The 12,182-nt window shown below is 46.9% G+C and overlaps 1 protein-coding gene and 1 long non-coding RNA gene across 2 annotated transcripts; one reads left to right on the top strand and one right to left on the bottom strand.

Moving 5' to 3' along the window:
• Window positions 1-2,192: 2,192 nt before the first annotated feature.
• On the bottom strand, window positions 2,193-3,698 carry LOC132648596 (uncharacterized). The gene is made up of 2 exons (XR_009587029.1): window positions 3,558-3,698; window positions 2,193-2,424 (listed from the first exon to the last, which is right to left on the bottom strand). It is a non-coding gene; the product is annotated as an uncharacterized LOC132648596 (long non-coding RNA).
• On the top strand, window positions 2,418-11,590 carry Adamts1 (ADAM metallopeptidase with thrombospondin type 1 motif 1). The gene is made up of 9 exons (XM_021661347.2): window positions 2,418-3,810; window positions 5,301-5,647; window positions 6,015-6,147; window positions 6,458-6,625; window positions 7,018-7,304; window positions 7,513-7,699; window positions 7,809-7,984; window positions 8,932-9,107; window positions 9,674-11,590. Exons 1-9 carry the CDS (start codon window positions 3,099-3,101, stop codon window positions 10,371-10,373), a joined length of 2,886 nt encoding a protein of 961 aa, XP_021517022.1. The 5' UTR covers window positions 2,418-3,098; the 3' UTR covers window positions 10,374-11,590.
• The last annotated feature ends 592 nt before the right edge of the window (window positions 11,591-12,182 follow it).

The following is a 12,182-nucleotide window of genomic DNA, read 5'->3' as shown; positions in this document are numbered from 1 at the left end:
CCCCCCGCCTTTCTTTTTTCTTTCTTTTTACCAGCTCTATTTGGATACAGAACATGAAATATGAAAAACTTATAATGGATTTGAAGTAACCCATTTGAGATTTGAAATGTGCTCCCAAATGAAAATACTTTCCAGTAAGAGCACACAGGAGGTAGAAATGGCCTCAAGGTCAACCTTGAGTCTACTTTAAAAGGTAAAGTTTCTGTGGGAGAGTGGATAGGATGAAATACATTACACGTTTATTTTATAGTCATGTATTTTTTGGTGGTCTTGTGAATTTCCCTTCCTACTGCAATTTAAGGACATCACACCTACTTTAAGGATCTAGTAGACTTTCAGCCCCTTGGCAACCTTAAGTTTCTTCAGTCACACCGGCTTTTGTTGTCTACATTTTAAGCAAAGAAGGGTTTTGTAAATGCGCTGCTAAGTTGCTATTGTTTTTATTTGTTCTCACAAGTGTCTAAAGTTGCTTGTTTGCAAGCACTAGAGAACAGAAGGGATGGAAGCCACTCATAAAGGAATGATAAAAAAAGAGAGAGAGAGAAGGAAAGAAAGAGAAAGGAAGGAAGGAAGGAAGGAAGGAGGGAGGGAGGGAGGGAGGGAGGGAGGGAGGGAGGGTAGGAGGGAAGGAAGGAGGGAGGGAGGGAGGGAGGGAGGGAGGGAGGGAGGGAGGAAGGAAGGAAGGAAGGAAGGAAGGAAGGAAGGAAGGAAGGAAGGAAGGAAGGAAAGAAGAAAGAAAGAAAAAGGAAGGAAGCAGCATGACAGAAAACGGAAATGTGTCTCAAACAAAGTGGGCCGACCAGGAACTGTGAACACTTTAGAGAAAGTCCACTTGTGAAGCAGGTTCTTAGGCCAAAAGGTGAGATGCTGGGCACCTCACAAAGGAGTGGGCCTGTTCCTACTGGCTGTGGATGTCTATTAAAGTTGAAGAAGAGATAAAGAGGCGAAAGGAAGGAAGACAGATAACATCAAAGTTAAGAGCGAGGCTGCTTGATGCTCATAGTTCAGCTATAAGTGTGACCTTAAGAAACCAAAATTATGTTTGAAACAGGATTCCGGGGGATGCGAGCACCAAGGAGTGTTACTCAGTTCTTTGGAGGCGGTTGAAGCGGCCTTGTTTCTCCAACTTTTTTTTTTTTTTTTTTCCAAATTTCTTCTTAAATCTTCCCTGCAGTGGGAAACAAAGTTTTTGTTTGTGTTTTCACAGGCTATCTAGAACCCTGGGAGAAAAGACGTTCGAAAGTCTGTCGGCAGAAACGTTTGGAAGAGGGGCGAGGACGCCTTGAAAGACTCGGAGGGACTGCCTCTCCGAGGCCCACAGAGTTAGAAAGATCTGGGGAGGAGCAACGGGAACGTGATCCCTACCAGGAGCCAACCGAGCAACGGGTGGGGGTGGGGTGCGGCAGCAAGTCCAGAGCCCAGACTGGGAAAGGCGGGGAGCGAGAGCGCGCTGGTGAGAGCTCGGGACCTGGGCTGTGGTCCTCTACTTTGTCCCCGTCGCTTTCCGCCCGTGAGAGCATTGTGAACGTTTCCTTCCTCCGGGTCTCGGAGCCCCTCCCTCTTTTTCAGTGGCAGAGCCTCTGGGCTTTTTCTTTGGGAACAGGGGTTGGAAGGGTTCATCTTTTGTGGCTTTCGTAACGCGGATGCAGCCTTTCCCTTCCCGGTAGGAAGAGGGGGGAGCAACCCGATTTCCTCTTTCCCGCCCCCCCCCCATCCCAGTCCACCCCCCACCCCGCTTTGGCGCTGGTAGTAAAGTGGGGCTCTTAGACGCATCTGTCCGCCTGGCCTGCGGCCTGCAGCAGCTGCTGTTAGGTTTTGGAAGTACGCGGACTGGGCGAGAGTTGCTTCTTCAGCGAAGAAGAGCGAGCACAGATCCCTGCTTAGTCTCTAGGGAACTGAAGCTGGTTGCAGATCGCCTATTCCAGAAAGAAGAACCAGGGCACACACACACACACACACACACCACCCCCGCCCCTCGCTACCCCTAAAGCAGTCTCAAGGTAGGGCTTAGGGAAAATGTTAAGGTCATTCCACGTGGATTTTAAAAATCTAGAGCCTGGAAAGTGTCCCAAAGCCCCTTTCTTCTCAAACATTCTTCCTGAGAAGCTCAGAGCCAGCATACTTTGTCCAAGAAAAGCTGGAGTAAAGCTGCTTGTGGAAGGGTAGAAGAGAGGTAGAAAAGAGGTAGGGTGTTTTTATTCTTTTTTAATTATTATTATTTATTTTTTAAGAAAGCGCAGCTGTAGCTCACATCCCACTTTGGAGGAGAAGGAGCTGTGAGTAGCAGGAAGAAGGATGTTGAGGGGCACATAAGACTCAGAGGAATCTGGATGAAGAAGCTCTTCAATTCGATCTTCCGTTTTTGAAAACTGCAGCCCAGCTGGGACACGGGAAGGGCGACGGGAAGCCGGGTGGTCCGGGAATCTGCAGCCGAGAGATGAAGTTAAAGGTTCACCCTTCTCCCCAGAGCTGCCCGGGCTGTACAAAGTGCTGGTCACAGCGCTGTTTAGACGTCCTACACCCCCGGAGTGACGAGCGGTGGCGTGAGGCCAGCGCGGAGGCTGCCCCCTCCCCCTTCTGGCCCCGAGGCGCAGAGCTGGGTTTAGCACCGACTGAGCTCAGGGGGCGGTGTCGCAGGGATGGGGGGAGGGGCTCCTACATGGCTATAAAGGGGTGGCCTGGGCAGCCTGATCCTTGCACTCGCTGGAAAGCAGCTCAGAGCCAGGTGCTATAGCAAGGCCAGAGCGCACAGCCAGGAGGAGAGAGCAGAGCCCTGCTCAGATCCAGCCACATCGAGGCCAAGGCAGAGGACAAAGAGTCCAGGCTCTTATCCTGGACTTGCTGCCCAGCTCCGGAGCGCTTCTCGATCCCGCAGCAGCCTCCTGACCCGGTGCCTCCATCGCGGTGCTGGAATAAAAAGTTCCCGCGCGCCGGCGGAACCGAAGCGCCTCTTTCTAAGTGACCCGGGGCTTAGGCTGCTGGCTCTGCGCGAACTTTCAAATCAAACTGATCGTGAAATTTAAGCATCCGGAGCAAGCCGGCGAAGCTCTGCCGGTCTAACCAGACCAAGAATTCGCTGCGCTGCAGTGTGCGGTGCCATGCAGCCAGCAGTCCCTCTGGGGTCAAGCAAGCAGAAGTCCCGTTCCGACATGCAGCGGGCAGCAATGTCTCTGAGCTCTCTGCCTGTCCCCACGCTGTTGGGGCTGCTCGCGTCCGTAGCAATGCTGCTGACTGTGCGGGGCGCACACGGGCGCCCCACGGAGGAGGACCAGGAGCTGGTGCTGGCCTCTCTGGAGCGCGCCCCAGGCCTCGATTCCACCGCAAGTCTCCGCCTGGACGCCTTTGGCCAGCAGCTGCACCTGAAGCTGCAGCCGGACAGCGGTTTCTTGGCGCCCGGTTTCACCCTCCAGACAGTGGGGCGCAGTCCCGGGTCCGAGGCACAGCATCTGGACCCCACCGGGGACCTGGCTCACTGCTTCTACTCTGGCACCGTGAACGGTGACCCCAGCTCCGCCGCCGCCCTCAGCCTCTGTGAAGGCGTGCGCGGTGCCTTCTACCTGCAAGGCCAGGAGTTCTTCATTCAGCCAGCGCCTCCGGTCGCCACCAAACGCCTCGTCCCCGGCGCCGCTGAGGAGGAGTCAGCCGCACCGCCCCGGCTCCACATCCTGAGGCGAAGGCGGCGGGGCAGCAGCGGCGCCAAGTGCGGTGTCACGGACGACGAGATCCTGCCAACCAGCGACTCCGGATCAGAAGGCCGGAACACCCAGAACCGCTGGGACCCCGCGCCACAAAGCGCGGGAAGACCAACAGGTTTGAGTGCCCCGTCCCGGCACCTCCCAGTCCACCCACTCCCCTTTTCTAGGAGGGCTCCAGGGCACACCACGGCTCGCCTGCACTCAACTGAGGTTCTGGGTCATGACCCCCAAAATAGGCTGACCAAACCCTGGTAGAACATTTGTTTGCACGAAAAGTTAATGATTTAAGAGAGAAGAATCAGAGTTCCTGCAGATAAGGGCGAAGCGTTTCCTCCGGGAAGCCTGTAACCCGATTCCTGACACTCAAAAAAAAAATCTCTTCCCATCCCTTTAATTCCTTCAGTGAATGTATGAGTTCACTTTGGCTGGGTCGCAGCTTCGCGCTGAGTTTTGTAACCTCGTTCGCTGAGTGCTTGTAGCGCTCACAGGAGGGCGGAGTAGTGGAAGGAGGGTGAACTCCATGTGTGTTCAGGAGACTAGGCAACGCCGTGGTGATCTCAGTTCTGAGGCCTTCTGTCCCCTTCCCCCATTTGAAAGGCTGACCCGAACGGCTGGCGGCGCCGGGGCCCCTCTGCAGAACCTGCTTGGGAGGTCTTTGCCCAGCTCGCCCCGCCTCCACGCGCCTCCTACCTTCGCCTCCCGACTAGCACTCCCTCTCCCGGCCCAGGTTCCGCTCCCCACCGCTGTGTAATGTAAGCCACGGCTTACACTTTCTCCCGCGTCTGGTTCAGTACTCACTAACCAGTTATTTCATTTTATCGCTCAAGTTTCTTTTTTGTCCTCTTTCACTTCCTTAAGTGTCCTGTTCTAGATTTCTCCCTCTTGCCGGTTGGCTGGTAGTGATGGGTCATAGCCCACTTTCACCAGCCAGAGAAGGGCTGTTTTCCAAATAGGCAAGCCTAGTTTGAGACAGGAACTTCTTTCCCTTGAAGAAATGGGAGTGAGAGAGGGCAGGAATAGACTGCTGGGCAGAGTGGGTGGTCCTAGTGCCTGGAACTGGATAGAGCAGGAATCCCCAGGGACCCCCTTGAATGAGAGCGCTGAGCCTTGCAGATTAAGACTCCTTAAGCCCCGCCCCTTGGCAGACCCCTCCTCCCCCGCCCTGCCCTATGCCTTCCACGTGGAGCTGGATGATCTCATTCAGGATTTCAGCCTTGGCTTCAGTGTTGAAAGGGTGACTCAGGGCCCTTTGCCTGCTTCTCTTGCCAAGTTTTTACTACAGCTGGATAGGATGATATCCATACTGCCTTGCTCAGGCTGTGTAGTCTTCAAAGGCCACAAAAGAAATCCTTCTGACACATACATAGATGGTTTGATCACTTGAAGGAGGCCTTGTTGGGTTTTGTTGTTTTATTTACAGCAAAATGAAAAACTTTTAAAAATAACATTCACAGGTTTTAGAAGACGCAAATATTTGTTTTATTGTTGTTCCAGGTATATTTTAGTTTTATTTGCTTAAACTTGCTTGACTTTCCTAATATACCCCAGGACGGTCACTATTATGAGAGCAACTGCCCATGAGCAAACTTCCTTTTCTCTTTGCAGGACCTGGAAGTGTAAGGAAAAAGCGATTTGTGTCCAGCCCCCGTTATGTGGAGACCATGCTGGTGGCTGACCAGTCCATGGCTGACTTCCACGGCAGCGGTCTGAAGCATTACCTTCTAACCTTATTCTCGGTGGCAGCCAGGTTTTACAAGCACCCCAGCATTAGGAACTCAATTAGCCTGGTGGTGGTGAAAATTCTGGTCATCTATGAGGAGCAGAAGGGACCAGAAGTTACCTCCAATGCTGCTCTCACCCTTCGGAACTTCTGCAGCTGGCAGAAACAGCACAACTCTCCCAGTGACCGGGATGCTGAGCACTATGACACAGCCATTCTTTTCACTAGACAGGTAAGGCAAGATGCTACCAATCACTGTATCACCGCTGAGGTCAGCCCTGTGGTCTACAGATGGACTAGAAACCATCTCCTCTGTATTGACTAGGTTCGTTTTGTTCTATAGAACAGCTTGCTTATTTAGAAAAGAATAGAATGACAGAAAAAAAATTAGCTTGCTTATTTCTATTTTAATTTCAACATCTCAAGCTGCAGGGCTGTATTTTAAAAGCATTAGAGGAAATCTTTCTTAGAATGACATGCAGCCGGTCTTTCGAGCCCAACAGTAATGAACAAACATGCTCAAAAGCACATGTGAAGAAGACATGTCCAGATGAAGAGCTAAGTCTCAAGTCCACGCTGTCCTACTTGTTTCTTTGTAGGATTTATGTGGCTCCCACACATGTGATACTCTCGGGATGGCTGACGTAGGAACTGTATGTGACCCCAGCAGAAGCTGCTCAGTCATAGAAGATGATGGCTTACAAGCTGCCTTCACCACAGCCCATGAATTGGGTAAGTTGGGTTCAGAGTGTGAGTTGAGACCATGGACTATCTCAGACTATATTGCTCCTTTGACACCATCGCTCTTTGAAATGGTAGAATATATTTTCCACTATTTCAAATATGGTCTTATTAGACCAGGAGAAAGAGCTGCAAACATTTGAAAACTGACATTTTAATATATACCCTGATCAAAGTAAGTATTATCCCCCAAACAGGTTTTCTGGTAAACATGCCCTCTCCTGTAGAAATGAGTCCCTCATAAAGGAAGGATGGGGCTCCAAGTGACTGTACCTTAGAGTGGGTCTTGTTTGCTTCCCAGGCCACGTGTTTAACATGCCGCATGATGACGCAAAGCACTGTGCCAGCTTTAATGGTGTGAGCGGGGATTCTCATCTGATGGCCTCCATGCTCTCCAGCTTGGACCATAGCCAGCCCTGGTCCCCTTGCAGTGCCTACATGGTCACATCATTCCTGGATAATGGCCATGGTAAGATGCCAGCTACTCTCTCTAGATGGTGTCCAACCTTTCCTGCATAGGGATCTAGTTGAATGGTTCTTGCTCAGCTCATTTCCCTCTTTCAGAATTACTTTTCTATCTCAAGATCATAACTTGCATATCTTTACTCTCAGCACTTCCTGCTGAGTAGTTCCCAAAGTCTATTCATTCAAGTTTTGGACGGAATGATAACTTCTCACCATTGTTAATCCAGAAGTACCCTATTGGGGATAATGTCTTGATAGAAAATTTAAATCTCCCTGACATTGGTTTTCCCAAAATACTACAATTCACAAGAATCTTGTTTCATACAGTAAATATCTTGTAACACCATGATCAATTCACTTTACATGTTTTCACATGTTGCCTTCTTTTCCCCCCAGGGGAATGTTTGATGGACAAGCCCCAGAATCCAATCAAGCTCCCATCTGATCTCCCTGGTACTTTGTATGATGCCAACCGCCAGTGTCAGTTTACATTTGGAGAGGAATCCAAACACTGCCCTGATGCAGCCAGCACGTGTACCACCCTTTGGTGCACTGGCACCTCCGGCGGCTTACTGGTGTGCCAGACAAAACACTTCCCTTGGGCAGATGGCACCAGCTGTGGAGAAGGGAAATGGTGTGTCAGTGGCAAGTGTGTGAACAAGACCGACATGAAGCATTTTGCTGTGAGTTTTTCTAATAAAACACGTCTGTTTACAAAGAACAAAGTGATGTTTAAGGTTCTTACCCAGACAAGCTCCTCTATCTGTGTCCCTTAGTGGGAATACAAGAGGAGAACATATTTTGAGAGTCGATTCTCTGTTTTACGTTTTACTTTGATTCCCTGAAATGTCTTATAATAATTCTAACAGTGATGTTCCTATCTCCATTTAGACTCCTGTTCATGGAAGCTGGGGAGTGTGGGGACCCTGGGGAGACTGTTCAAGAACGTGTGGTGGAGGAGTTCAGTATACAATGAGAGAATGTGACAATCCCGTCCCGAAGAATGGAGGAAAGTACTGTGAAGGCAAACGAGTGCGCTACAGGTCCTGTAACATCGAGGACTGCCCAGATAATAACGGTGAGTCATCCTGGACTTCAGCTCCCAGGAGTGGGATGAAGGAGATGAGCCCACAACATACAGTTGAAAGCTGGAAACTAGTAACATCATCATACCTGTCTCTTTTCAGGGAAAACTTTCAGAGAGGAGCAATGTGAAGCGCACAACGATTTTTCAAAAGCTTCCTTTGGGAATGAGCCCACTGTGGAATGGACACCCAAGTATGCTGGCGTCTCTCCAAAGGACAGGTGCAAGCTCACTTGTGAAGCCAAAGGCATTGGCTACTTCTTTGTTTTACAGCCCAAGGTAGGGTTTTTTTTTCTTTTTTTACACTTGTATCTTTGCTAAGGGGCCAAAGGCCTGGGCTCGCTGCCTTTTTGTACAGATGTTTGGGCTCTCTTTCTGGGTTAACCTGCATTCCCTTTTGTGTTAAGAATACTTCTAAGTGCAGGAGCCACTCCCTGATTTGGGATTTGTGTTGCTTTCAGTTGGGAAGGAAGCTTAAATCTAGCTAGCACTTAAGTATCTTGCATATGCTTAATATTTCTACTTTATATTCAAAGGAGCAAAGCCCTTTGGAAACTCAAAAGCCTCCCTGTATAACTAGGTGTCACATACAAAGATTCATGGTTAGATAAATTATATATTAACACTGCATCCAGGAGTTTTAGAAAGTAGTCCAAAGTACTTGTTACTGGGTACCTAAGCAACTACACATACAAACATACTAATTAACATGAGAGTCAGAGAATCAAAAGTTCAAATTCTTTGTTGCAGCGCATAGTTGAAAAAAGCAACTCACCGTTTCCTTTGTTGTTTTGTTGAGGGAATAAATCTTGATTTGAAGTAGTAAGTGAAATTAAATTTGTTTAAGGGTTGTCCTGTGTCCTCAGCATTATAAAATAGGAAAACACATCCAAGTTGTAGATGGAATATTTAGCAAATGATTTATGAAGGGCCTTCTACTATGGCATATTATTCTAGGCACTCAAGATGCAACAACAATCAAACTGAACAGTGAACACTGCTTCCACTGACCTTAGCAATAGGGGAGATAGGCCAGGAAACAAAATCAAGACACTTATAAACTTTGCAGATAGCTGTACGAACTATTGAAAAAGACACCCGTGGCATGTGGGGAGAAGAACATGGCGTCGCATGAGAAGAGAGTGAAGAGGAGAGCATTCACACTTGCTGTCCCATGCCTCCCTCCCATTAGATAGTTAACTACCACGTGCGTGTTGTCTCCACAGGTGGTAGATGGCACTCCCTGTAGTCCAGACTCTACTTCCATCTGTGTGCAAGGACAGTGTGTGAAAGCTGGTTGTGATCATATCATTGACTCCAAAAAGAAGTTTGATAAGTGTGGTGTTTGTGGAGGAAATGGCTCCACGTGCAAGAAAATATCAGGATCAGTCACTAGTGCCAGGTAAGTTTCAGAACATGAACCTCATGAAGAGGCATGTAGCGCAGTCAGTACAGCGTCTCCACAAGACCCTTGATCCAGTCCCCAACCTTGAATAAGACCTGCTGAAGGGCCAGGTACCTGTAATCCCAGGCAGCGCTGTTAGGTAGACACCTGAGGGACAAGAGGGTCAGACGTTCAGGTCCTCTTTCCCTACATAGATCACCTCGAGCTGCATGAAAACCTGACTCAAAACACAAGCACACAAAAATGAAACAAAAAAACATGGTACTTCATGTGATTCCAGTGTTTGGGAGGATGTTTGCTGTAGGGTTTAGATCAGCCTGCACTGTATAGTGAGTTCCAGTATAGCCTGGCCTACAAGTGAATCCTCATCTCTAAACCCTAAAATTAATTAATTAATCAACATATAAAAGAAACATATACACACTTTAGAGACCATGTAATTTTTGTCATACCATTTCAATAAGACTAAGGAAAAGTCACATTTAAAAGCATTGCATATTTGAAAGCATCATGGTTGATCAACCAGTAATTAAAAGACATGTACCTGTTTTCTTTGTCCACAGACCTGGATATCATGACATCGTCACAATTCCTGCTGGAGCCACCAACATTGAAGTGAAACACCGGAACCAAAGAGGGTCCAGAAACAATGGCAGTTTTCTGGCTATCAGAGCTGCAGATGGTACCTATATTCTGAATGGAAACTTTACTCTGTCCACACTAGAGCAAGACCTCACCTACAAAGGTACTATCTTGAGATACAGTGGCTCCTCAGCAGCATTGGAAAGAATCCGCAGCTTCAGTCCACTCAAAGAACCCTTAACCATTCAGGTTCTTATGGTGGGCCATGCTCTGCGACCCAAAATCAAATACACCTATTTTGTGAAGAAGAAGAAGGAGTCATTCAACGCCATCCCCACTTTTTCAGAGTGGGTTATTGAAGAGTGGGGAGAATGCTCCAAGTCATGTGGATCAGGTTGGCAGAGAAGGGTGGTCGAATGTAGAGACATTAACGGACACCCTGCTTCTGAATGTGCAAAAGAAGTGAAGCCCGCCAGTAGCAGACCTTGTGCAGACCTGCCTTGCCCACATTGGCAGGTGGGGGACTGGTCACCATGTTCCAAAACTTGTGGGAAGGGTTACAAGAAGAGAACCTTAAAATGTCTGTCCCATGATGGGGGAGTGTTGTCAAATGAGAGCTGTGATCCTTTGAAGAAACCAAAACATTACATTGACTTTTGCACACTGGCACAGTGCAGTTAGGCAGTTTGGAGAATGAGGTAGCTTAAGAGGGCTGATACACTGAGATCCAAAGTTCTGGAAGCATCGGTCAAACCAGTAACCAGTGAGATGTGTCAGTGAGGTCTGTGTAAAAGAGGTAGATCAGGACACTATCCTGCCAGTTAAAATTTGATAAGGTAGTTAATAAGGACTATTAGTATCTGAGAGACCATACATAGCACAAGGAAGCCCCAAAGTTATTCATATTCTTTTTGTTACATTGATTGCTAAAGTAACTGTCAAGAATCTGGTAGAAACATTCAAGCTCCATTGCATGGTACTGACTAGATGCTTTGTATCATAGGAGTTTGGAAAGTCAAAGCAGGAGGAGGGTGGGGTTGTATGTCAAACATAGCTTACTTTCTATCATTGGCATTGGGCCAGGGAAAAGGCTACAAACAAGATCATTATTCAAAGTTCTGGCTGCTGTGGTTTCAGGGAGTGTTGATACATCATTTCTATCAATAGTAAAAAGTTCAGATGGCTCAACATGAAAGTCTCACCTCTGAAACAGTCCATGGTTTCTTCCTATACCATCTCAGCTTTTAACTATAATTCATGTTGAGGTAGAAACAACTCACTTATTTATAAAATGTACATTGATTTTAAAAGGAAAAAAAAACAGTGATGTATATGAGGTGCACAAAAAACCCCGAAGAAACACAATGGGTAAGACAATGAGTCTCCTGCCTTGCTTCCTCTTAAGGTTAGCCTACCTGGCAACTGTGGTTGTTAAAACCAATCTGTTTCACAAAAGGAGGCAATATCACACTTATGCCAGAGTAAGAATGGGGTTTGGAGAATAGAGTCCCATGCTATTGGGAACATGGAGATTGCTTGTCCCACACGGGAGGCTGCTGCAGGGTAGCAGGTCCACTCCTGGGAGCTGGTACAACAGTCGTATCCTGGTGAATGTCTGTTCAGCTCTTCTACTGAGAGAGAATATGACTGTTTCCGTATGTATATAGTAAAATATGTTGCTATGAATTATATGTACTTTATAAGTATTGGTTTGTTTATTCCTTCTAAGAAGGACTATAGTTTATAATAAATGCCTATAATAACATATTTATTTTTATACATTTATTTCTAATGATAAAACCTTTAAGTTATATCGCTTTTGTAAAAGTGCATATAAAAATAGAGTATTTATACAATATATGTTAACTAGAAATAATAAAAGAACACTTTTGAATGTTTATGCCTATTTTCTGAAGTGGGATTTATTCATGAGCAAGAAATCTGATGAGACACAAACATTAGATTTCAAGACAGTTTTCAAACTTTGGGTGAATGAACTGTATTTCCTATTTGTAGATGTACTAATTAAAAAGAAGCTGATGATGTCTTTAGTGATAAGATTATTACAAATGTGGTTGGCAAATTACTGTAAAGAGCCGGAGAGTAAGTATGACAATGTGGGCTATATTTTCTGTCACAACCATGACAGTAAGTGCTTTTTAGGAATAAGAGCAGCCATAAATGGCATGTAAATTATTAACCATGGCTGTATTTTAATAAAACTTTATTTACAAAAACAAGTGGTGGGCCAGATTTGTTCTGTGAGCTTCTTAGCCAACCCCAAATGTGATAAAGTAAATGGAAAATGATTCAGCTTCTAGATGCATTTTGGGTTTTTCTTTTTTTCACTCAGTTACATTAAGTAAGTACATGAACATGCTTAAGCTATGGAGCACAGACAGTGCCTCACATTTGGGACAAATATGAGTGGCGGCCTGATACTTTGAGATGTTTCCCTACTTCAACAGTAACAGCAAGGTGTTTGGGGGA

Source organism: Meriones unguiculatus, chromosome 17 (assembly GCF_030254825.1).
Source record: "Meriones unguiculatus strain TT.TT164.6M chromosome 17, Bangor_MerUng_6.1, whole genome shotgun sequence".
Taxonomy (NCBI): Eukaryota; Metazoa; Chordata; class Mammalia; order Rodentia; family Muridae; genus Meriones; species Meriones unguiculatus.
The sequence above is the reverse complement of the archived record's forward strand: the minus strand, read 5'-3'. Positions and strand labels throughout refer to the sequence as shown.

Coding starts and splice junctions, on each gene's coding strand:
- Adamts1 (XM_021661347.2), top strand. CDS start 3,099: ATGCAGCCAGCAGTCCCTCTGGGGTCAAGCAAGCAGAAGTCCCGTTCC. Junction 7,305..7,512: donor CCGACATGAAGCATTTTGCT/GTGAGTTTTTCT, acceptor ATCTCCATTTAG/ACTCCTGTTCATGGAAGCTG. Junction 7,700..7,808: donor GGACTGCCCAGATAATAACG/GTGAGTCATCCT, acceptor GTCTCTTTTCAG/GGAAAACTTTCAGAGAGGAG.